Source organism: Phocoena phocoena, chromosome 13 (genome assembly GCF_963924675.1).
Source record: "Phocoena phocoena chromosome 13, mPhoPho1.1, whole genome shotgun sequence".
NCBI lineage: Eukaryota > Metazoa > Chordata > Mammalia > Artiodactyla > Phocoenidae > Phocoena > Phocoena phocoena.
In genome coordinates, this window is record NC_089231.1 from 28,825,601 (window position 1) to 28,849,013 (window position 23,413).

Consider the following 23,413-nt stretch of genomic DNA (forward strand, 5'->3'; position numbering starts at 1 on the left):
ATCGTTCTTTCTCCTTGTATTGTTCACTAGAGGCAAACGTGTACATACATGTGTATACACACATATACACAGGCACTCACACACGTCCTGATAACCCATCTTCACACTGGCTCCTCCCTCTGGCTACTTATAAGCTTAAGAAGTGTGTCCTTAGTGTTTGCTGCTGTGATTTACACTAAATGCTCATCCCCAAAGAAGCCCATGTAGTTGTCGTCAACCCTACGAAACGTTGCAGGCCTAAAAACAAATGTGTTTCATTTTAGCATCATGGTTTGTTGTGTCATCCCATATTTTTTCAACTACTAGTGGACCAGAAGAATAAATATCTTAAGGGAGATGAGGAAAAAATGCTGAAAACAAAGACACTGCTGTCACTTACTCTTGGGCACTCCTGCTTGGTTCTTTCCCTGCTTTTCCCCATTTCTCTCTCATGTTGTGCCCGACACAGATCTCCCAGAAGGTTTTATTTGAAGTTATTTATGTCACAAGTTTCATGGAGTGGGAAGCTCTGAGTTCCACAGGACAGGCCAAAATGGTACTGCTTTTGGCCAAAGGTCATTGTGAGACTTACTGTGCAATGAATAACTACTGAGCAATCTTTAAAATAAGTTATAAAGATCAAAATAGAACAAAGCCAGAGTGAGCTTCTGGCTACAAAAATAAAATTTTTGTACTTAGTGTTGTAAAAGGAAAAGCTTGCTTGATTTTAAGTTTTCAGATGCAGAGACCGACTTTTGTTGGTCTATATGTCCCTCACAGGGCATAGCATGGTGCCTTGTACATGGAAGGGATTTAAAAACTGTTTCTCCACTGATGAATCACACTGATTGTTGCTGCCTTATAATCATATTCTTCTCTAAAGGAGTTTTAGTTTGGATTTTTAAATCGACCATTGCAAATATAGTGACACTAAGAGCAGGTCTCCATGTCAGAGCTAAGCCATTTACCTTGTTCACAGAGTTCATGAGGAAATGAAAACTAGTCAGAAATACCCCACAAAACATTTGGCATTATTATAAATAAAAGTTCCACTTGCAGTTTACCTTCTTTTTAGTTTATATCATCCAAAGAGAAGAAAATGCTATGTGACACATAATACAGCATGCAGGTACAAAGTAAATCATTTTGGGCAATTAGTTGGCAATTTTTGACTGAGTAAAGCTTGACTGGAAAACTCCGTGAGCTGAGCTGGAGATCATTTGGGGCAAATACAACCAATGGATATTTCTTCTCAGTACTTTTATTTTTTAGCATGAAATGTCAAACAAACAAAAAGGAACCTAGTAGATAATTCCATATTCAATAATTTGTTAGATGCTGCATAATTTTCTATTAGGCCCTTGCATTGAAAAGTGATTATGAAATAAAAATTTATTCCGATTACTGTAAACCTACCAAACAATAATAAAAATATCATAACCAACTCTTTTGTACCCACCATTCACATTTAATAAACATTAATTTTTTGCCATACATGCTTTATTTTTTTTTTAAGCAAGAAAACATTTTAGAGTCAGCTAAGTCAGTGCTCCATCATCAATTCCATTTCCTTTCCTTTCCCTGCTTGAATTTGTACTTTTACTGCATATATGTGAACCCATATTGGTAAAAATTAAAAGTCTGAAACTACCTAATATGTATAATTCTGTAAGGAAGTAGGAACACTTGCAGAGTGTTGGCAGGAGAGCAAATTGACACAATCATTTTGGAGAGCGATTGGGCAATAACTACTAGAGTTGAAGATGGGCGTGCCCAGTGCCCCAGAGATCCCAAGGCCAGGTCACCTCTTTTGCTCATATGTAACAGGAGGCCAAGGACATCCCTTGAAGCTCAGTGTATGTTACAGAAGACTTAAAACAATATAAATATTAATTAAAAAGATAATGAAGCACTGCGATACATTCAAATAATGGAATATTGTATACACGTCTGTTAAAAGGAATAAAATACATATATCAACATGGTTAAATCTAAAAAAAAAACTTGAATAAAGCAAATAACAAAAGTATTTGTAAGCATATCATTCATGTAAATTTAGAAATACACAGATCCCTTGAATTTTTATTTCATTTTCAATATCCAGACGTGAAGGTTTAAAGTGACCCCAGTGCAGATTAACTGTGAGTCAAAGACTGGGTGGATGAGATTTCAACACTTCTTCCCTCCAAAGCTACCTTATGGGACTTTATCAAGTCTCTAGAGTAGCATTGTCCTATAGAAATTCTGCAGTGGTGGAACTGGTCTATATCTATGCTGTCCCATACAGCAGTCACTAGCCACATGTGGCTACTGGGCACCTGACATATGGCAAGTGATTGAGAAATCGACTCTACATTTAGTTTAATTTAAAGTTAAATAGCTACATGTGGTTAGTGGCTACCATACTGGGCAGCTCAGCTCTAGACCTAAGTACCGCGGAATACAGAGGACACACCGAGATCCATTCAGTAAAGCAGTCTGTGGGAAGCTCAGGGCAAACAACCTGGCGCCTTCAACAAATAAGTTGCGAGGTTAGGGGGGAGGGTGGAACTGTAAATTAAAAGAGAGAAGAGATAAAAAGATCATATTTGGATACCAATTTAAACAATCTGTCAAAAGAGATATTTTATAAATTCATGGAAATTTGAATAATGTCTGGGTGTTTCTTGATATTATATAATTATTGCTAACTTTCTTAGGTGTGATAATTGCATTGTGATCATTTTTCAAAGTACCTGTCTTTTAGAAATACATACAAAATTATTAATAGGTGAAATCATATGGTATCATCTGGAACCGGCTTCAAAATAATAAGGGAGGGAGGAGGGGAGTGGAAGTATTCCTAAAACAAGAGTGAAATGAGTTGATTATGTTGAAGCTGAGTGATGAGCACACAGAGGTTTATTATGCTATTCTGCTACTTTGGTATATACTTGCTAGTTCCATAATACATGGTTAAAAAAATATAAATGATTAGTGTCAGTAGAACATCTTTCTCAGGATGCTAGGACTGGCAGGGGGTGGGGGGTGCTCTGGTTTTCATATTCTTGGGCTTTATTTCACCTAAATAATTTTAGAAGAATAAACGTCCTCAGTAAAGGGCATGCATAATCTCCCTAGAAAACTCCTGCTGGTAGCTACCCTCCTGGCTGAATGGGAGGAAAGAATGAATGAGCACTGTGGTTTTTATGTTGTGACCAACTGCATAGCCCCTCTGGGTCTCTCTTCATCTATTACACTGAACAGTTAGACTAGATGTTTCTGTATTTAAAGATTGCTATAATACTTACCTATACTCATTATCTATTGCCTTACCAAAAGTGAGGTGGCTTTCTACGACATTTGTTTCATCTAATAATTTTGAAATCCTAGTGTGGTGGAGAGGAGGGCTTTGGACTTGGCAGGGTTTGATATTCACAAGTCTTTCTCCTTACTGCTTATGATTTCACTGTTCCTCTAAATGTTAACAGATTTTTCTCTCTTCAAATTGTTTCATTATTAGACAGTAATTTCTGGGCTCTTGCACCAAGATTGATTCCATATTTGCTCTCCTTCCTATAATTGTCCTATATCTTGCCTGTTCTTTGTTAGCCTTAAAGAATAATTATGAGTGGCCAAGGCAAAATATGAATTCATTTCTTCGTAACTCTGCAATGCAAATCATCTTGTAGACTTTTTCTGTACCTAAAATTGCCATGCAAATGATTGAGTTGGTTTTGATCCAGATCTAGATTTTCTCTTTGCTCCCATTATCAGATGATTGGCTCATCAGTGTTTGTTGATTTTGCTACTTCTTTTATGGTAATCAAACACTGGACTTATCACTGCTTTTGCACACTGACTTTGTACAGATGTTGTGTAAGCACTGTGAGCAAGGTAAGGGCTAATGAGGCTTAGCTGTATAGAGGTTCCTAAGAAATAGGTGCTAACGGTTTGGAGAATTTGCCCATGTGTAAGACACATTCTAGTTTTATAAAGTTTTGGATGGGTCAGAGAGGGAGGCAAATTTGTCTCTAGACTAATTAGAATTCTTCTTGCTGTTTGAATTGGGAAGGTAGAGAAATATTGGGGACTGCAGAACTGCCCGGAGTGGAGTTGCCCTCCAGATGGACAGGGCTGGAGAACCATCAGCCTCAGTCAAGGCACAGAGCTGCAGTGTGAATTGCTTTGTATGCTGATACTTAGAAGATTCTTCAAAGGCAAAGGCCATGTCTTCCCTCTGTACTCCCAGTTATTCACACAGCAGTACAAGATTTGGTACGTAGTACATGGGCAGCAAACACAAGTTCAAGGGAATTCAATTGTTTAATGTTCTCCCATGAAAATGTGCATTTTTTGGGATACTTTTGTACTTAACTCAATAATGATCTCGTTTTCCAAATGCTGCTTTTTATTTTCTAATGGGATATATGAAGCAACTTGCCTTGGCAAGCAATCTTTTTTCCTTCTTCCTTAGAATTTAAATTAACCTTTGTGTCCTGGTCTTAAAAGCTCGTTTGAAAAAGATGGCAAGTTGCCTTGGCTGGTGAGGCTTCTCGTGGTCAGAGCACATCAGAAGAGTCACTGCCAGTCATCAGCACACATGCTATATACCACTGCTTTCCAATTTGAAAGCCATAATTTAGAATTAAGTGTTAGCAGATGTGGGGCATTTGTCACGATAGAATGGTACTTCCATTCTGTTCTTAAAGTCACCTTAATACAGTTTGGGGTTTCTCTGAAAATGTGACTAGCTTGTTTAATGCACAGTAACTGCTTGACTTTTTTTTTTTTTTGCAGTACGCGGGCCTCTCACTGTTGTGGCCTCTCCCATTGCGGAGCACAGGCTCTGGACGCACAGGCTCAGCGGCCACGGCTCATGGGCCCAGCTGCTCCGCGGCATGTGGGATCTTCCCGGACCGGGGCACGAACCCGTGTCCCCTGCATCGGCAGGCGGACTTTCAACCACTGCGCCACCAGGGAAGCCCACTGCTTGACTATTAAATGACAGCTTCCTCTTAGGGGTTTATTGTGAAAGAACATTCCATCTCAGCTGCAATGGATTAGGAGACCCTGGTCTTTGTTTTGCTCCTATTTCACATTTCTCCACGGGAAAAGTGAAGGTAGGAGGTGAGGAGCGGTTCGACTGATGGAGAGGTGAAACGGTGGGTGTGCGCCTGCATGTTTATGTGTGGGAGCTCCTCTCTGCCTCTCCAGATCTGATCCTGTTCTAAATTGGCAGCCTCTCAAGTGGGGTGCATGTTCCCAAGGAGGAAACTGGGCTGCAATAAAGACATATTATTATATAAATTATTTTATATAATAATATTTTTGTATAAGTATATAATATACATAAAAATATATTTTATAATATACATATTTTATGTAAATATATGTACATATATGTAAAAATATAAATTTGATGTATTTAACTTTATTATATATACATTTTTATATAATATATAAAAATGTACATTATTTTAATTTATATTATTTATATCTTATCTGAAAAATAAGAACTAAGTTAAGCATTCTAATGCTTACTATATGGAGTGATGGTGGGTGATGCCCTTATTTGGGCTGCATGATGTGTCACCTGTCACAGTTGGGCATGACGTTCCTGGGAAAAGAAGAGACCACATGCATTCAAGGGGCTGATGGCATCCCATCAGTTTATTCCCTTCAGGTGTTGTCAGGTCCTGAACATGGTTTAGAAAATTAAGATCTTTAAACAATAAAAAAAACTTTAACAAAAAATAAAAATACTTTGTAATGAGGTCAGGAATATCCATGAAATATGTTATATACCACAGAGAGTTTTATTGGTTACCTTGCAGTAAACTGTATAAAAGAGTTGCTATTTTCAAAGACAAATTTGGCAATTTTCTTCTACTTTGAGAGAAGTGTTCTAAATGTTTTCACCTTCTCAGTGCTGTCAATGGGCTGTCTGTAATGTTACCTAGCAGTTGTCAAAAAACAAAAAAAAACCTTAATGTCCCTTTAGGGCAAAATGGGCAAAAAGTAACTGCTTTTAGAAGCAAACTCATACTATGGAGACAGCATTTTTTTAAATTGATTGGAAATGTTTCCATTTTTGACAATTTTGTTGCTGAAAATATTATAACCTATAACATCCTTAAAAATGCAAATTAAAAAATCTTGTAAACAGAGTTAACTTCCAAATGAAGGGTTTCAGAGATTTGAACTCATTAAAAAAATGCAATGTCTTTTGAAATGCAAGACCATCTGACTGTTAATAAAGGAAGTTGGTTAGTTGAATTTCAGCAAAAAAACCCTTTACTTAATTGATGGATGGGATTGAAAAAAATAGTATTATGATTTAAGCAAAATGATACGCTGTCTCCTTTTGGATCTACGTTTATGTGAAATATCCTTTTAACCTATAACATCTACTAACAAGTATTGAAACAAACTGAATTTGAAATGAGACCTTCAAATTGCTTAATCACAAGTGTTAGAAGAACCCCAAGATTTTCAAAAAGAAGTATTCAAACTCAATCACTTGGTCCTCTCTGAACATTATTCAAAATATTAATATTAGTAAAAATTTGTTTCATTAATAATACAGTTAAATGAAATTTAAATTTATTTTAAGAATATTATTTATTTCAGATTTATCTCACCTTTTAAAGTTTACATTTTAAAAGATGAGTACACATATTCTAAATATGTATTTACATGGGGTAACTTCAAAATTATGTTACCAATATCATTCACGATCAAAAATTTGAACTGCTTAAAAGTTTTCCTTTGTTTTTCTAGACTCTTGAAGACTTCATTCATACAGTATTTAATCCTAGAGGAATTTAACTTTCTATGAGGGCAAGGCCTAAGAAGCCATTAAAGCTTCTTGAAGACAGCATGTGTTCTTTGTACCCCTCATAACAAAGAGCACAGCTCCTTTCTCATAGTAGATGCTTGATTAATATTTCCTGCTAGAGCATTTCAGATTGTAAATCCTAGAAGCCAAAGCCTAATATCATTAATCTTCCTATTCCCTAGAGCACCTTTAATTGAATTGCATGTAATTCCAAGGCAGTCAAGAGTGTCCCATCCATGGGACTCTGGAATGGGATTTGATGCTGACCTCCTTTATTCGGTAAGGCAGTTGTGTGGTCCTGGTCCCTAGGTTTTCAGAATCCTTGAGTTTTCTGACCACAGGGTAATAATGCCAGTCATTTCATGAGCCTGGAATTTGGACAAACCAGCTGTGGCTTTGGACAGATAAAGGCAGTGGTAACTTGTCTCCAGAGACTAAGATTTGCAGAGACTAAGATGAATAAGAACACTGCCAGATTGTTCAGAGAACCTCTAAGGAAGGGAACCAGGGCTTTGGCCTGAGAAAGCTGGGTGAAGGGTGAGAGTTCAGAGATCAGAGAACTAGAAACAGGGGCAACTGTATCAGCCTCTAAGGTGCACTGTGCATATTATTAGTAGGAATTGCCCAGGATGAATCCACAGAAGAATTTTAACTCTGGGAGTTCTTCTGGGGGTGATACTTATTAGAGTCAGAGTGGGTTGAAGAGGAGTGAATTGTGAGTGGTGGCACTCGTAAACTGAGGAATACTAGGGACATTTAACCCCTCTCTGTTTCAATCAACTCTGGCTTTTGTATGTTGCATGTAGCTCAAGCCCCAGCAGACTGACTAGACAACGTGAGAGGCTGGATAGAAACGCAGTTAATGCCAAAAAGTTTGACGCTACATCTGTTGAGTCTCACAGCATGCCAGGTGGTCACACGGCGGGGGTGGTTGCACGCTCTCAAAGGGCTCTTTATATTTCTTCTTTCTTTCCTCTCAAATGTGGCATAGCAGTATCCTTAACCATAAATACCATCCCTTATATAATACTCCAACTATTGTAGATGCATGTTCATACTTGATTGTGAGAGATTCCCTTTCTTTTAAATTTGGAAAAAAAAATTAGAAGAACAAAGAATAATGTAACAAACATGCTCTCATGAAAATTTTCACATTTTTAATATTTAGGCTCAGATGAAATAAATCCTTATTGACCGTGCTAGAACTTCAAGAATTACATCAAATGGTTGGTATTCATGTTCTGTTTTCTAACTGGACTTAATAATTACATTTGTTTACTTAAAACTCAGACTTTTGTTTACAATTTGTTTTGTTAGAAAACATATTGACCAGGACGTTAGGAGAATGAAGTTCTCATCATGACTTTTCACCCCTCAGTTCTCTGCCATCAGACAAATCTCTTAATTTCTTGGCAGGACCCTCACTTCAGAATAAATATGATTCTGTAAAAATAGTTATACACCTCCAAGTCTTCTCTGTTCTAGGTAAAATATCCTCAATTCCTTCATCTGTGTCTCATATGAGATTACTTCTAGGCTATATTCCATTTTGATTACCTTCCTCTGGAGATTTAATCATCTGACAAATCCCACCTTAAATTTTGGTGCCCAGAATTGAACTGATTTTCCAAGTATGAAGTGATGAATGCATAAGGCACTACACTTCTATTAATGTTCTATTAATGTGAGCCACATTAAAAACAGACAACCAACAAAACAACCTGCATTTTTTTTTTTTTCAGCAATATCACACGGTTAGTTCATATTAAATGAAGCTCAATTAACGCTCTTAAACACTTTCATAAGTTTGGCCACCAAACTTGGCCATTGCTATGTGGAATTGGTTTTTGAGCTTAAAAGCAAGCCTTCTATTTAACTCTACACAATTTAATTTTATTGGTTTTAGTCCACTGTGAAAGTCTGGAATCTTATTTTTGTTTTCTCAGAGAGGGTCCATGTTTGTGAGGTTTCCAGAGAGTCTGAATACCCTCATGTTAACCTTCCCTTTAATCCATCTGGGCATGATTCATGTGACTTAAGCGCCTGCTACTATTTTTCTCTTTATTGAAGTTTTTCAAGAAAAAATGTCAATTTATACAATAAAATATCCCTGAATTCTTCATAACACCAGCAAGCAATTTATACCCATTGCTTTAGACTTTCATATATTTTTGTGTCTGGTTAGTAGACAATGGATGTACCACAGAAACAATAATTTTGCATAGCCTACAGGTGTATGCCCAACTCTATTATTTCTGCCAGAAAGGATATTGCATCTGACATTGGAGTGGGGAAAGAAAAGCCTTACATTTTTCTCTTATCCAGAGGCAATTCTCCCACCCTAGTGGGAAAAGGAAAGAAAAAGACAAAACAATGCTAGGTGTGGTTCCAGTGCTTTCCAATTTCAGCTGGAATTCAGTGAAATAAAGTCCTCTTCCTAAAAGCCATGAAGTACTTTCATTTCAACGTTAATCTTTCTGGTCCCCTGTACATTGCTTATATCTCTCTGATAGCACTTCACATAGTCTGTCCTGTTTTAAGATTATGGGATTAATCTGCATTTATCTCTTCTCTTAAATTGTGTTTTCTTAAGGCACAAGGACCGTATCTTAGCCATTCTTATGTATTCTTAGAACAAATATGGATTGAGCCCACTTTGTGCCAGGCGTTGTGCTAGGCACTCAGTTCCAACTTCCTCCTACTGGGGACCAGCACAAGCTCAGCTGACTTACTTGAAATGGAATCAATCCATATGACTCACCCTAAGCCAACACTTACCATCTATTTTGTAAAATCTGTGTGTAAAATAGAAAAGGATTTATTGAAGGGGATCCAAATCACTGTAAATTAAACTAGATCTTCACATATTTTAGCGATTCCCTACTCTCCTCAGAGCACCACTAACTGTTTGGAGTATCCAAGCTATGACAAAAAGCACTGAAGTACTGTGAAATATAGACTGAAATTCAAACCACCCCATAGGAGAAGTGAAGCTTCAATGACAAAAACAAGTTTGGAACTTATTTAGCACCATTAAGAAAACCAGCTTGAACATTTAAGTCCACCGGTTGATTAAAACAATTGGTCCCCTGGAAAAGGGAGACATGTACATATTATATATTAACTATGTAACACCAGAAATGAGAGAGACAGAGCCAGAGACAGAGGAGGGGTGGGGGGTGGGGGGATGAATGGTCTTTTCATTGCTGAACATTTGGATCAGAATTATAATGGTTTATTGCGGGGGAGTGGTCACGTGCTCTCTTGGCAAATTATATATACATTCAAGTTGTGAGCACTATACCAGTAGGTTGGGGTTTTTGTTTTTGTTGCTATTGCTTTACCTTTTTTTTTTTTTTCAAATATAAGCTTGGACAGACTTAACGCAGCAAATACTCCTTCTCAATTTAAGATTTGACAATTTAACAGGAAAAAGCTCATTCATCATCTTTCCCTTTTAGAAACCATAAATTATTGGCTCATATACCATGTGGCTCGGATTCTAGGAAAAGTTAGTGTAAACAAACCCAAGTTACAATGAGTGGAGTAAGAGAGTGAGTCATAAACAAAACACAGACATATGCTCTCATATAAATAAGGGCCTGGATCATCAGCTTACCAAAGTCTGCTTCCCATTAATTACACAACAAAATGAACTTTCCATATGTAAAGCCCAAATCACTTAACTCTGGCAACTTGTATGAGACAAAGACCAGGATTGGACCTAAAAGGCACTGACAAAAACCTGAATTTCAAAATAATGAAAGTTCTCTCAAAATATTTTCAGGTATTGGAGGGCAAGAAAATCCCTTGGAGGAGTGTTTCTGAGCACTGAAACTATTCCCAGCAACCCAGGAACACTGCTTGAGGCTGGTCTGATCCCCTGCTGAATTTAAAGGTAATATCAGGCTTACTCTCTTTTGTTCTGAGCTCTGTCATCTTTATGGGGCAAGTCCTGGGTCCAGGCCACACAGGGTGTTCACAGACATTGCTGGAATCACTGAACAGTTGAAATTCCCTCCATCAGTACTTTCTCTCTGTCCTTAGAAATTGTCCATTGGTACACAGACTCATGTTTCCTTATTGTTGTATGAAGGCTATCTGGTCTCTCTTAGTTTAAAGAGGTTTCAAGGAAACAGAACAATTCCTAGGGAAGAGGATTCTTCAACAGGTGAGAAACTTTGAGAGAGATGGTAAGCAGCTAAGTTCTCTCCTTTTGTCTCTTTCGAAAGTAGACCTCATAAAGCAAACTAATAGAGTTACTTACAAAGGACAGTAAAATAACAGATGTCACATTTTAGGAGCTTGGGTGGGGGAGTGGGAGAAAAAGAATTTTTATTCTTTGTTGGGGGTGGGGTGGGGTGTACGTGTTCTTGGATCATTCATTTACTCAATGATTGTTTTTGTAGCATGTACTCTTTGTGGCGTACCATAGACCATACAAGGTAAGTGGACAGCATCATCTCTGCTCTCATATGAAACTATGGGAAAGGGGGAGAACCTAATATTTTTGGAGAATCTATGGTGCAGTCTGCAGTACTTCACATATTTCCTCATTTAATTGTGATCACAACCATGTGAAGACATTACTATCTCTGTTGTACAGAGATGAAAACTGAGACCTCAGAGGTTAAATAATTGCCTCAAAGGACACATCTTAGAAGTCATGGACTCAAAGATTCAAGCAAGGGTTGCCCTATTTCAAAGTGAGTTTCATACCATATTTCCTTAAGGCAAAAAAAGACAAGGAGCTGGACAAGAAATGAGAAAACCTGGGTTTCCTGTTAATTTTCTACTAATGACTGCATCAGAACACCAAATTTCTCTCAGTTTTACAATTTCAAAGGCCTTTTCTAACCGCCAAATTTCATAGTTGAATAACACAAGGTATTACTACAGATCACCTGCCCTACTTCTGCTAGACTAGGCCTTCTTGCATATTGTTTTGATCCTGCTGCTTTCTCCAGGTCAAATGCCTTTAAGGGTTCCCTATAGGGAGCCAGACAGCCAATATAATGAGTGAGGTTGGCCAGGATTAGGAAGAAAGGTGGGGGGAATAGGGGAGGACATGGGAAACTAAAGAGAATATGGCCCATCTAATGGGGCAAATGTTATTCTGTATCAATCATTGTTGCCAGGTAGGAATCTAAGCCCAAAGTTATCAGATAATATGAGTTTCAAAAAGCCAGAACTCTTGATTATTATGTAAATCTCCTGATGTTTACAATCTGCAGATTAATTAATTTAAAAAAATGTATAAACCTGGGCTTCCCTGGTGGCGCAGTGGTTGAGAGTCCGCCTGCTGATGCAGGGGACATGGGTTCGTGCCCCGGTCCGGGAAGATCCCACATGCCGCAGAGCGGCTGGGCCCGTGAGCCATGGCCGCTGAGCCTGCGCTCCGCAACGGGAGAGGCCACAACAGTGAGAGGCCCGCGTACCGCCAAAAAAAAAAAAAAAAAAAAAAAAAAATGTATAAACCTGTGTAGGCCAATCAAAATAAAACTGCAGACAGCTATTGGCCCATGGCTTTATTTTGATATCACTGTCCTTCAGAAGGGTCACCATGACTCATTCTAGAATTTCAGGGACTCTAGGTTCTGACCCTAAACCTCTCTTCCAGCCTCATCTGCCATTACTTCCACATACACTCCTGTCTTAGAGATCTCTGTGCTTTTAATTTGTTCCATCCTTAGAAGGCCATCTCAACTCTTCTCTTCCCAGATCATCTCAGTGTCCTAGTGTAATTAAATTACACCTAGGCCAGTATAATCTCCAGCTTTCCATTGAGAAGCTCATTCTGAAAATCCCATAGAACTTCTGAGTGAAGGGACACATTTATGTGTACAAGTTCCTCCTTCTTTGAATAAACACATACCCATGCACAGGTCATCTCAGTGTCCTCTGAACTCCCTTAGTGCCCTTCAGTTGGAAACGAATGATTTCTTGGTTGCTAAATGATAGCTCTGTTAGTATCTGAGATTATTATTCAATCTATTAAGTTAAAAATATTACTTGGCCATCTCACGTCTTAGAGTCAGGCCTTCCCAAATAGTGTGAAAGTTCTCCTAGGGCAAGCACTAATCTTTACTTGTATGTATCATTGTGGCAGGTACTTAAAAAATATCTGACAATTTGTAACAAAGCCTTATAGAAGTTCCAGTAAGATGAGCTCAATATGAAGCCCTAACAGGTAAGGGGGTGGGGTTTGACTGTGCCCTGAGATAAGGGTATTTGGAGGAGGTAGTGAGGATAAAACTTCTAAAGATAGTTAATGGGTATTATGATCTGAGTCATAACATGACTAAATTATGACAACATGATTAAATCCTGGAATGACATGACTTCATTTTTAACATGAGAGGGGGCATAAAATAGTGATCTATTGTTTTGAACATGGGATTGGTGCTGTTTCATTTCTTTCTCACCACTGCCTAAAAAGCAGAAATTATTTTTCTCATTTCACTGGTAAGGAAACTGAGACTCAGAAGTCTCATTTAGACTGTGACTCACCTAAGGAAATGAATTAAGTACTGCAGGCTATGCAGTAACACTGGTCCTTGAATTTCAAATGCAGTTTTCACTTTACGTCTGTGTGGTAGCCAGAAAGAGTCCAGGTTTCCCAATTCCTAGCAGGTAATATTTGTAATTCAGTTCACTTCTCTGAGCTCAATTTCCTCAGCTGCAACATGAAGGGGTTTGCAGAGATCCGTTCTAGTCTATTCTAATCCAGTCTTGTCTAGTCAATTCTCGTTTAAGCAGCAGGAGAAGGAGGCCCCCTGGGAGGTGCTCTGGGATTATTCCAGTGACCCTCAAACTTAGAGTGGAGCGGGCTGCGGGTGAGTTATACCTCTCTCTGTGTCTTTCTGTCTGTCTCTTTCTCTTTGTCACACCTGTCTATTCTCTCTAAATTCTTTCTCCAGTCTCTTAGACTGACTTACAGTCTGCCTGGACCACTAAAGATCATTCTTAATGACGGTCATTACACAGTTCTTCCACGTTGCCTGAGGCCATTTCCACAGCAATAAGCAGGAAAGACCTTGTCCCCCTTCTCCACAGCTGGGCTCAGTATGCCAACTTCACTGGAACCAAGAAGTTTTTCAAAAACTCTCCATTAATTACAGGAAACCCAAAGCACTGTCCCCTCTTCTCATTAACACAGTTGCTTTCACTTGCCACTACATTATCTCACCACCATTAAACCAACAATCTAATTAGACTTCTGGAAATGGAAAAAGCCAATGAATAAGGCAGGCGTGCCACTTTCATCTCAAAACTGATCATAAAATATTGTGCCCTTTTGTTCTCGTCCACATAAAATCTTCCCTGGAAGAGCGTCCTTTCATTCTCTCCTATTTACAAAGAGGAGTTTGAATATTTGATATAAAATGAGTATCTTAACAGAAATTGCTTCATGTTTGGGAGGTTTTCTTTCCTGCATTTCTGAGCGTGGAGTCTCATTACAATAATCGTACCTGACTCCCCCTGGGTGTGATGCCTCACAGCCAAACCTCCCACTGGGTTTCAATGGAGGTGTGAATGATACTATCACTGGGAAGAAGGTAAAATGTATTATTATCATTACTCGATTTTTAAGAGGGTCTGACTGTGGCAAGAGGTGGTTGGGAGTATAATCTGTACAAAACATGCAGAGAAGATAAATTGAGTTAAACTTCTCACAGACACGGCACTTTCCAACCTGTCATTAAACCTTCTGTCTTTCCTAAAATCTCAGCTCTGGAGAGAGGAAAATTAGTTAAGTCCAGTCCAGGCATGTTTGCCGAGTATCTACTATGCACCGAGCACTGAACGAGCTTCTTGACACCCAAATATGATTATATGTTGCTTAATAACAGTGTTCCTGGATTTTGTTTCTCTTGTTTTCATCCCATTGAACCCAAGGTTCTGAGAATTCATGGGATACACAATACTCATCAAATGGGACAAATCTTAAATAGGAAATGGCTGCTGCCCCCAGGAAATCAATACTATGAACAGAATGCAAGACTAGCATATATAAAATAATTAAATTACACCTAGTCCAGTACAATCTCCAGCTTTCCATTGAGAAGCTCATCCTGAAAACCCCACAGAACTTCTGAGTGAAGGGACACATTTATGTGTACAAGTTCTTCCTTCTCTGAATAAACACATACCTATGCACTACACATACCATGCCATATAGGCTGACTCCTTAACTTGAAATTAATCTTCCCTGGAGGATATCCTGGTGGATTAGCCCGGAGCTAGTCTGCCGTTACTGAACAGAAGATTCTGGAGGCCCCAGGGGTCCCTTTCAGGTTGCTCCCTCTGCTGAACAGTATCAGGATGGTTTGCTGTTTCTGGGGCTGCCATGGAAAATAAAGGCAAATCACTGCCTCTCAGCTCTAATAAATATCATGCTAGAGTATATGTTTTCATGCACCAGATGGTTTTGTGCAGGAAACAGTTGTTCAGTGCATTTTGATGAATACTTAATGATTAGCTGTTGTTTGCCCACCTCAGTGCTAGGTACTGGGGTTTCAAAGTCAAATAAGGCCTGACAATAGGGGAGTGGACAGTGCAGCATGAGACACAGACACTACATTAAATGTAGGGACCAGTGATCAACCAGCTTGTAGGGAGAGGAGCACAGAGGATGTGGTGTCTAACTTGGCCGTGGAGTGATTCTCAAAGTGGGTGTAAGGGAAGGCTTCCTAGAGTTGAAGGCACCTAAGCTGAGTCGTAATCATGAGATATCCAAATAGCTTGAGGAGTGGGTGAAGGAGACAGGAACAACCCAGGGTGGAAAACAGGTAATAGCAATAACAATGACAACAACAATAGTAGCAGCAACAATAGCACAAATTTGCTGAACTCTTCCTATGTGTCAAGTCACTCTGCTAAGATTTTTTTTTTTTTTTTGCGGTACGCGGGCCTCTCACTGTTGTGGGCTCTCCCGTTGCGGAGCACAGGCTCCGGACGCGCAGGCTCAGTGGCCATGGCTCACGGGCCCAGCCGCTCTGCGGCATGTGGGATCTTCCCGGACTGGGGCACAAACCCGTGTCCCCTGCATCGGCAGGCGGACTCTCAACCACTGTGCCACCAGGGGAGCCCTCTGCTAAGATTTTTCACAAGGATTACCTCATTTATTCCTCACCACAATCCTCTACACTGGGTGACATGCTTTGCTCTATTTCACAGGTGTGAACACTGAGGACTGAACACCCAGCTGCTTTAGTGCAGTATTGAACTTCCAATGCAGGCGATTGGAAGCAAGAACACATGCGTTCAACTAGAGCACTGCACAGCCCACAAGTGGTGTCAAGAAAAATGAGCCAAAACTTAGAAACAAGGCAAATGGAAGGGTGCGTGTCCTTGCGGAGTCTTAGTGCCATCTTACAGGGGATTCACTATCCACTACTAATTAAGCCCCAGATTCTGCCAGGTAATATATTAACTTGTAGATTTTTGCCCAGAAAATATGCAAATGATTCCTTTCCAGTAGAAAAGATAAGCCCAGAGGTTATGGTTTTATTGTCCATTAGGACATTAACTGAACAATCTTGCTCGGCATTCTTTCTCCAATGCCTACATTCCTGTAATTGCCCTTTTCTTCTAGTTCTAATTCTTTTTGGACCAGCTTTATCACCATGTTGGTTTCCTCATTAAAGAATTGAATGAATCCTTGACATGAGTTTTTAGTTTTATGCAAATTCCACTCTGACAGTGGGGATTCCAAAGGAGTTTGGTGCTGGCTGACATTTCCAAGGAGATGGGCCCAGATTCCGGAGAATTTGGTGTTTCTTGGGGATGTTTACAGCCTTAGCCACAGAACAGCTCAGCTTTTCCAGAATGTCCAGTTTAAATCAGAAAATAGCTTATTTTCTCCTTTTCGGGCAAAAAAATTGGAAGTTTTTCAGAAGGCCTTTGGTGTGATGGGGTCTTCAGGGAAGCATGGAAGTTTGCAGCCCTGCTGGATCTCTTCATGGCCCAAAGCCAAAGCGAGAGGGCTCATCAAGAACCTCATGTTCAGTAGAGCTCGCTAGGCAAACAGAGTGATTCTGTGCTGCTTCAACATGGGCCGGTAGGTAGCACTTTTCAGAAAATTTGAATGATTTGTTTTTAAAATAAAGCTTTATTTTCTCTAGATCTTTTTGAACTTTTCCTACTGTATATTTTAAGTGATTAATCTGGACTTAGAGAATTTTATTTTACAACTCGATGACTTCTTTGGTTTGTATACTTATGGCTCTTGGATGTTTCAAATCCTATTAACTTGCGCATTTATTTGCTCTATTTTGGTTCTTTTGGAAAGACAAGACTTTTGGCTGAATCGACCCATTATTTTGGTTAGGAACTTCAGATCATGATCCCACACGGGACAAAAAATAAATAAATTACTTTACAATTCTGAAATTCCTGTTCACTGCTTTTTGCATTTGTACCTGGATATCATTTCATCTTTTTGGGTCCCTCTCCATAAATGGCAGTTGGTTAACAGAAAAGTCAGGCATCCTAGAATTTGGGAGTTAGAAGCGATTTTCGTGATCATTTTTGCTCCAGCTACTAGAATGCTGGATTTCATTAGAATTAAGAATTCATTCTTAATTTGTAAAGGTAATTTTTCAAGCTTAAAGTCTAGCATCTTGATTACAGGTAACAACCAGTTCTGATTGGGCTGATAGTTTGGTTTAATAACGAAATGGTTTACCTAATATGTCTTTGCTTTTAGAAGCAAAATGTCTGACTTGTGAAATTTAAATATTTTCACTTGCTCTGATAGTTTTAAACAGGGCAGATGACACAGTTTGAGAGAATAATATATTAGCCTTGATATGAAACAGATACAAACTATAAATTAAGAGCTGTGCTTCCTCTGCTGCCCTTGTCATCTCTAACAGGGCTACACCTTGAGCAGGTGAGATTTGGTGATAGCAACCCTGATACGTATCTTTTTTCCTACTTGGATTTAAGATGAGAGACTATCAGTGTGTGTGTGTGTGTGTGTGTGTGTGTGTGTGTGAGAGAGAGAGAGAGAGAGAGAGAGAAAGAGAGAAAACAAGAAAGAAATGCCTTCCTGTTTGCTTGCGTTTCCATCACTACTACTCTAGACTTTTCAGTTGTAGAACCAAAGAAATTTTTTTTTTCTTGGTGTTTTATGAAGTTCCTACAAAATTTGTAATTTACTTAATAATATAGTCTCATCTTAAATATTAATACAAAGTGTGAGTGGGGGGCACGTTTCAGTAGTAAAATTATGCACTCTCTACATATCGCATAACCTCCCTGAGAAGTTAGTTCAACGTGTAGAAGATCAGAAAAATAAGGCTGACTTATTCAGGTACAGATTATCTGGTGTGGGTATTCAGTCATTATTGGGACAGTGCAATGGAAGTTATTTCAAATTATGCATCATTTTGAACAAACTTTATTGAAGCTTTCATTGCATTAGCCCTAATTACTCACAATAATGATGCAGTGCTCCCTTGAACCAGACCTCCTTTGTTGTGCCAGGGGACTGCAGCTGATCAATGGCTATTGAGCAGTTTGATCACGAAGGCTGAACTGCTTGAGCACCAGTGGCAGCCAGTGCCTTCCCTCCCTCCCAGTAGCTCACAGACTGACATGTTCTCAGTCTGGCCACCCTCTCCTGCAGCTCCTCTTCTGTGTCTTCCTCCAAATCAATAACTTCATAATCAGCATGACTCTCAGACTCGGAGAAGCTAAAAAATTGCCTTAAACAAACAAAAATATACATACACACACATGCACGAGCTAGAAAAAGACATATTTTTAAGCCTTTGACCCACATTCATTTCTTCCACATTATAATGTTTATAAAATAAGGTGGGAAAGGTTCCTTTTTTCTTCTTTTACCAAAGATTACCTGTTTGAAAAAATACCATTAGGATATAGACTGATCAATTATTTGGCAAGTATTTACTGACAGCTTACCACATGTCTGTCAAAGATTTTTCCATTTGCTTGTTAAGCAGTTCCAATATCAAGCATGTTTTTCTCAGACATCTCCCATCTTGTCTGGTACAGAATAAACACACAGCTACTGCCTCGTAATCATTCATTTCACTTAGTGATTATTTATTGAGCATCTACTATGTGTCAGGAACTGTACTAGATACCTTAGTTTCCATTATTTTAAAATAAAAGTAATTTCAAATTAATTGAATTATTTTAGTATTTAAAAAACTCAATAGGGAATTCCTCGGCAGTCCAGTGGTTAGGACTCCGCACTTCCACTGTCGGGGGCACAGGTTCGATCCCTGGTCGGGGAGCTAAGATCCCATATGTCGTGTGGCGTGGCCAAAAAAAAAAAAAAAACTCAATAAATGATTTCTTAAATTAATTTTGCTTTATAAGCCACTTAATTTTACTCTTCTTTCCTTTACCTTCTCTGCACTTGTCTGAGCCTTTAAAACCACTCTGTAGAAATGATGACCTATTGAAAAATAAGTTGATTTCTTTATATGGCCAGAAGTAATTCTAAATTACCTTACTTATAATGAAAGATGGGACGCTAAAGAAAACAACAATTAAGTGAGTTGTCTCATCAGAAATATGTATGACTAATGTACAAGCACCCAACTGAATGAAATCAAACCCAGAACCTATTTATTAGCTGCCTTCTGTATGCTTGACTTTGCTTAAAGCCTCACATTATGAGTTTCACTCACTGTTCTCTAAAAGAAGTAGGAGTCCGTAATTAGGGAGAAAGAAATCTGCCTTTGCTACTGTTGGGCCTATGATAGAAATGAGATTCCACTGGAAATCAGGCAGTAAATCAAGAAATTTGGGTTCCAATCCAACTGCATGACCTCAGGCAAATCTCTGAATCTCAGAAGCATCAATTTCTTCACGTGTGAAACAGGGTATTGGGCATGAGCCCAGGCTGTTCGACCCTAACTCTCTTAGGTTTGTGGGAAGACGTTTGTCTGTGGGGAGTGGAATCTCAGGAAGGTCTGGCCTTCAGCACCTGGAGTAGATCTTTTAGCCTGTTTTCCCACAAAAGTTCTGCTCTGCAGCCTAAGACCCGGAAATGGACCAAATCTGTGAAACTCTCATGAGGGTCTCATTTGAGCATTGCCAAAAATAAACAGCCCATTCCTACATCCTGAAACAGGAGAGCTTTGGCTCAGCTCTGATTACCAGAGAGGCAGGTTTAAAAGTTTAATACCCACCTGTTTCTACGCCCATTTGGCATATTTGTAAATTATTGAATGCAAATAGAGGAGGCAAGCCCGTAGAAGCTTGGGATCCCAAGAATGTGGTCTCTCACACAGCATGCAAAGAGTTCAGGGAAGGAAAATAGGGGATCACCTGTCTTTTGCCTCTGGGAAATATCTGTGCTTGGCAAGCAAAGGCGGAAACATGCAGGCTAACTTTTAAATCCATAAAGGGAGGCTAAGGGAGGCCTCCAGAGCTTAACCGACAGGGTCGAGCAAGCAATTATCTGGGTGGGTAGGCAGACCTTGGCCCAAATCTTTCGCTCCAGACAAGTGATGAATTCCCAGAGTTCCAGGCATGGCAGCAGTGCCCACTTCTCGGACTCCCTCCACAGGTGCTCTCCCATAAAGGTGCTGCAAGTCTCAGGGGCAGCTTCTTCCCCTTTCCTCTGTGACTCTCCTCCTAGGACCTCTCCTTGTTCTCGTTTACCTGGCATTTCCATAAAAAACTTTTCATTTCACACCTAGCATGTGAAAGATGTTAATATTCTTGATCGTATTTGAGAGATGATCCCGTTTCTTCAGAGCAAGATTCCCCAAGTGCCTGGGAAGAATACCACTTCCAAGAGATTTTAAGAGCTATTCCCCAAAAAATGTGTTTTGTGGTCAGGTAAGACCATGAAATTCTGTGTCTCACCCTCCTGGAACCTCACAATGCACATCGGTCAATTAGAAGCTCAGAAAAACCCTGCAGAAAGGAAGCATATGCAGTGTAGCATTCCTCACACTCACCTAACTATGAAAACGTCTATCCCAAAACACCTACCAATATTTTGTGAAACTCGGTTTGGGAAGTGTCATTCCAAATAGCTCTTTCTGTTATTTCAGTTGGGCTCATTTTCTAATTACCAATGGTCTCCATGAAGGAGGTAGGTATGTAGCTGAGTTCTCTGCTTAAAGCAAACTGCTGAATTAGAAGATGAGTTTAGGTGAATATCAATAATGAGTGTCTTCTTGGGCTTCTAATCATAACAGGCATTTGTAAATACTGCAATATGCTTAACATTTACCAGTGCATCAATTCAACACATTTTATGGAATGTGCCATCACTCTGTGTGCCATGAAGATAGCAAAAATCTAAATCATGGATTCTATCTCTGATGTACAAACAATTCTGTCATGAGAGAGAAGAAGTTAAACAGAAGCATTTCTCATGTAGTCTACAAGTGGGTGGTAAATGCATGGCAGAGACACTGGATGCAACAGGCATTCAGAGGAGGTGTGACTCCCTGGGCCTTGAAGATCTGTGGGATGTGAATAGAAACCGAGTAAGGCTGTCCTAAAGAAAGGTGTTAAGCCAAGTACAAGGCCTTCCTTCCTGGCAGTAGGGATGAGCGCGGCAAACTGGGGTTGGTGCACAGGACTGCTGGGAGGTGATGTGGGGAGTAGCGGAAGGCAGAGCATATGGGATGTCTGAGTAAGGCGCTTGTACTTTATAAACTGCCAGTGAGGAGTCTGGTGACTATTGAGGAATTCAAGATATCATGAGCTAGAATGAATCAAGTCCTCAGGGAAACTCTGATTACCACCTCTCAACCACGGTGAGCACAGGAGGTAGTGAAATGCAGTGGTTGAGAGCATGGGTCTTGGACCTGAGTTGGAATTCTGAGTGTCCACAGGTTCCTGGGGCAAGTTTCCTTCCCATTAGCTTCCTCCTCTGGAATGGAGACACATGTATTTATTTCACAGTTATTTTATGAGTTACATGAGATATATAAGGTCCTATATGCAGAGACTAGAAGTTACTAAGCCTTGATAAAGAGCAATTAATACTGTTACTACTACTCACTGACCTTTGCCTCTAGGTTCTGAGATGATCTCCTTCCTTTCTTAGACCTTCTCCCACTTGAAAACTCCAATGCTGAAACAGCTCACACGCTCAGTGTCTGCAGGAGGCTGGCTGAAGAGAGAACTCTTACCTGTACTTAGCAGCAGCACATTCCTGGAGGGCCTTCTCCATGCCCACCTTCCCTGGGGTGAACCCAAAGCATGTGAAGTGCTCACCTGCATCTGATGTTGCTGCAGATGCAGCAAGGAGAGATAACACTGGGGCTGGTGGGATTGCAACACTGTCCACTGCAGCTGGCTTCTTCCTGGTCATCATAGTGGACGCTGAGCCCTCGTTCTTACTATGTGCTGCTGTTTGGTCCACTTTTAAGTGGGGACTTGGAATCCCTAAAAAAAATAACCCCAAAGCCTGCAGTTACTTTAAAGAAATAGGAAGACAGACAACATAAAATCTGAAAGTGACCTGAAGAAATCATCAAATGATCTGACCTCCTTCTGGTGCAAGAATGACATTTTAGAATGTTTAAAGGAAACAAAACAAAACAAATTAGCAGCATGACTGGTTTTGGTTTTGTGGCTGAGGTTAGTGGTGACAACATTCCAGGTGGCCTGCCTGAAAGTGGGGGTCGGGGCACAGGCCTAATGAAGCAGTGTAAGCCATCATGCATGCTTTACCTTCCATGGATCAAGAAGCCTGTCTTTACAGAGGTGTTGGTGTGCAGAGCATGGAGGGGAGAAGTTGACCCTACCCTAGTGAGGCTTCTCATCTCATCCAGCTAGGAAGACAAGACTGAATGAAAAGGAAAAACTGGGCAACAAGTATGGGCAGGCCTGTGTGTTATTCATTACAAGTGCCTGGGGAGTTCTCAGGAGGCAGGGATTCGTGTGGGAAGAAGTAAGGAAAGCCTTCCCAGAGTTCATGCTAGAGCAGCAAGGTCGAAGGAAAGGCATTCCCGGTGCTGAGAAGAGCGTCTGCTAAGTCATGGGTGAGGAATGAAGATGATACAGACAAGAGGCCGGCCTTCTGGAGGCCGGAGATGCCCTGTAGGGACTGGTGTGTCACAACAGTGACTGGGCCAAGTAAGAGCTGAACCTGGGGGCCTTTGAGTGTCTGGTCATAATAGTCACAATTTTTTGATGCTGAAAAGCCTGGGTAGACTCTTATGAGGTGCCTCTGAAAGGGCCTCGAAACTTACTACATAACACATTATAAGAACTGTTCTGGAGCCTTGTTTGCTGGGCTCAAATCCCGGCCCTCTTACTTTTCAACTGTGTGATCACGAGCAAGTTACTTAACCTCTCCAAGCTTCAAGCTTCCTTAACTGTGCAGATGGGATGGAACTGCATTACCTCATAGGGGTGGTTGGGGGCATCCATGATCAATCAAAATAAAGGGCCTAGAACAGTGTCTGGCACATAGTTCATGCTATATAATTGTTTCCTATTATGATTATTCCTATTATACTGCTATCACTATTATAACCTGCTCCTCAGGCCAAACGGAAACCAGCCAACAAAGGCTCAGTTTTCTTCCCTGACATGACCGAGGATTTCTGGACACCTTCTACATCACTAGCTGCAAAAAAAGTCACTCTCCAACTCATC

The 23,413-nt window shown here is 40.0% G+C and overlaps 1 protein-coding gene across 2 annotated transcripts in view; it reads right to left on the reverse strand.

The window, feature by feature from the left end:
- Positions 1-23,413, reverse strand: part of SETBP1 (SET binding protein 1) — a 352,373-nt gene that overhangs the window by 1,604 nt on the left and 327,356 nt on the right. Inside the window, exon 4 of one of the 2 annotated variants that reach the window (XM_065890467.1) lies at positions 22,025-22,195. The exons of the other annotated variant lie outside the window; for it this stretch is intronic. Coding sequence (XP_065746539.1) covers positions 22,025-22,195 — 171 coding nt within the window. The remainder of the gene's footprint in view (positions 1-22,024; positions 22,196-23,413) is intronic. 2 annotated transcript variants of the gene reach the window in all.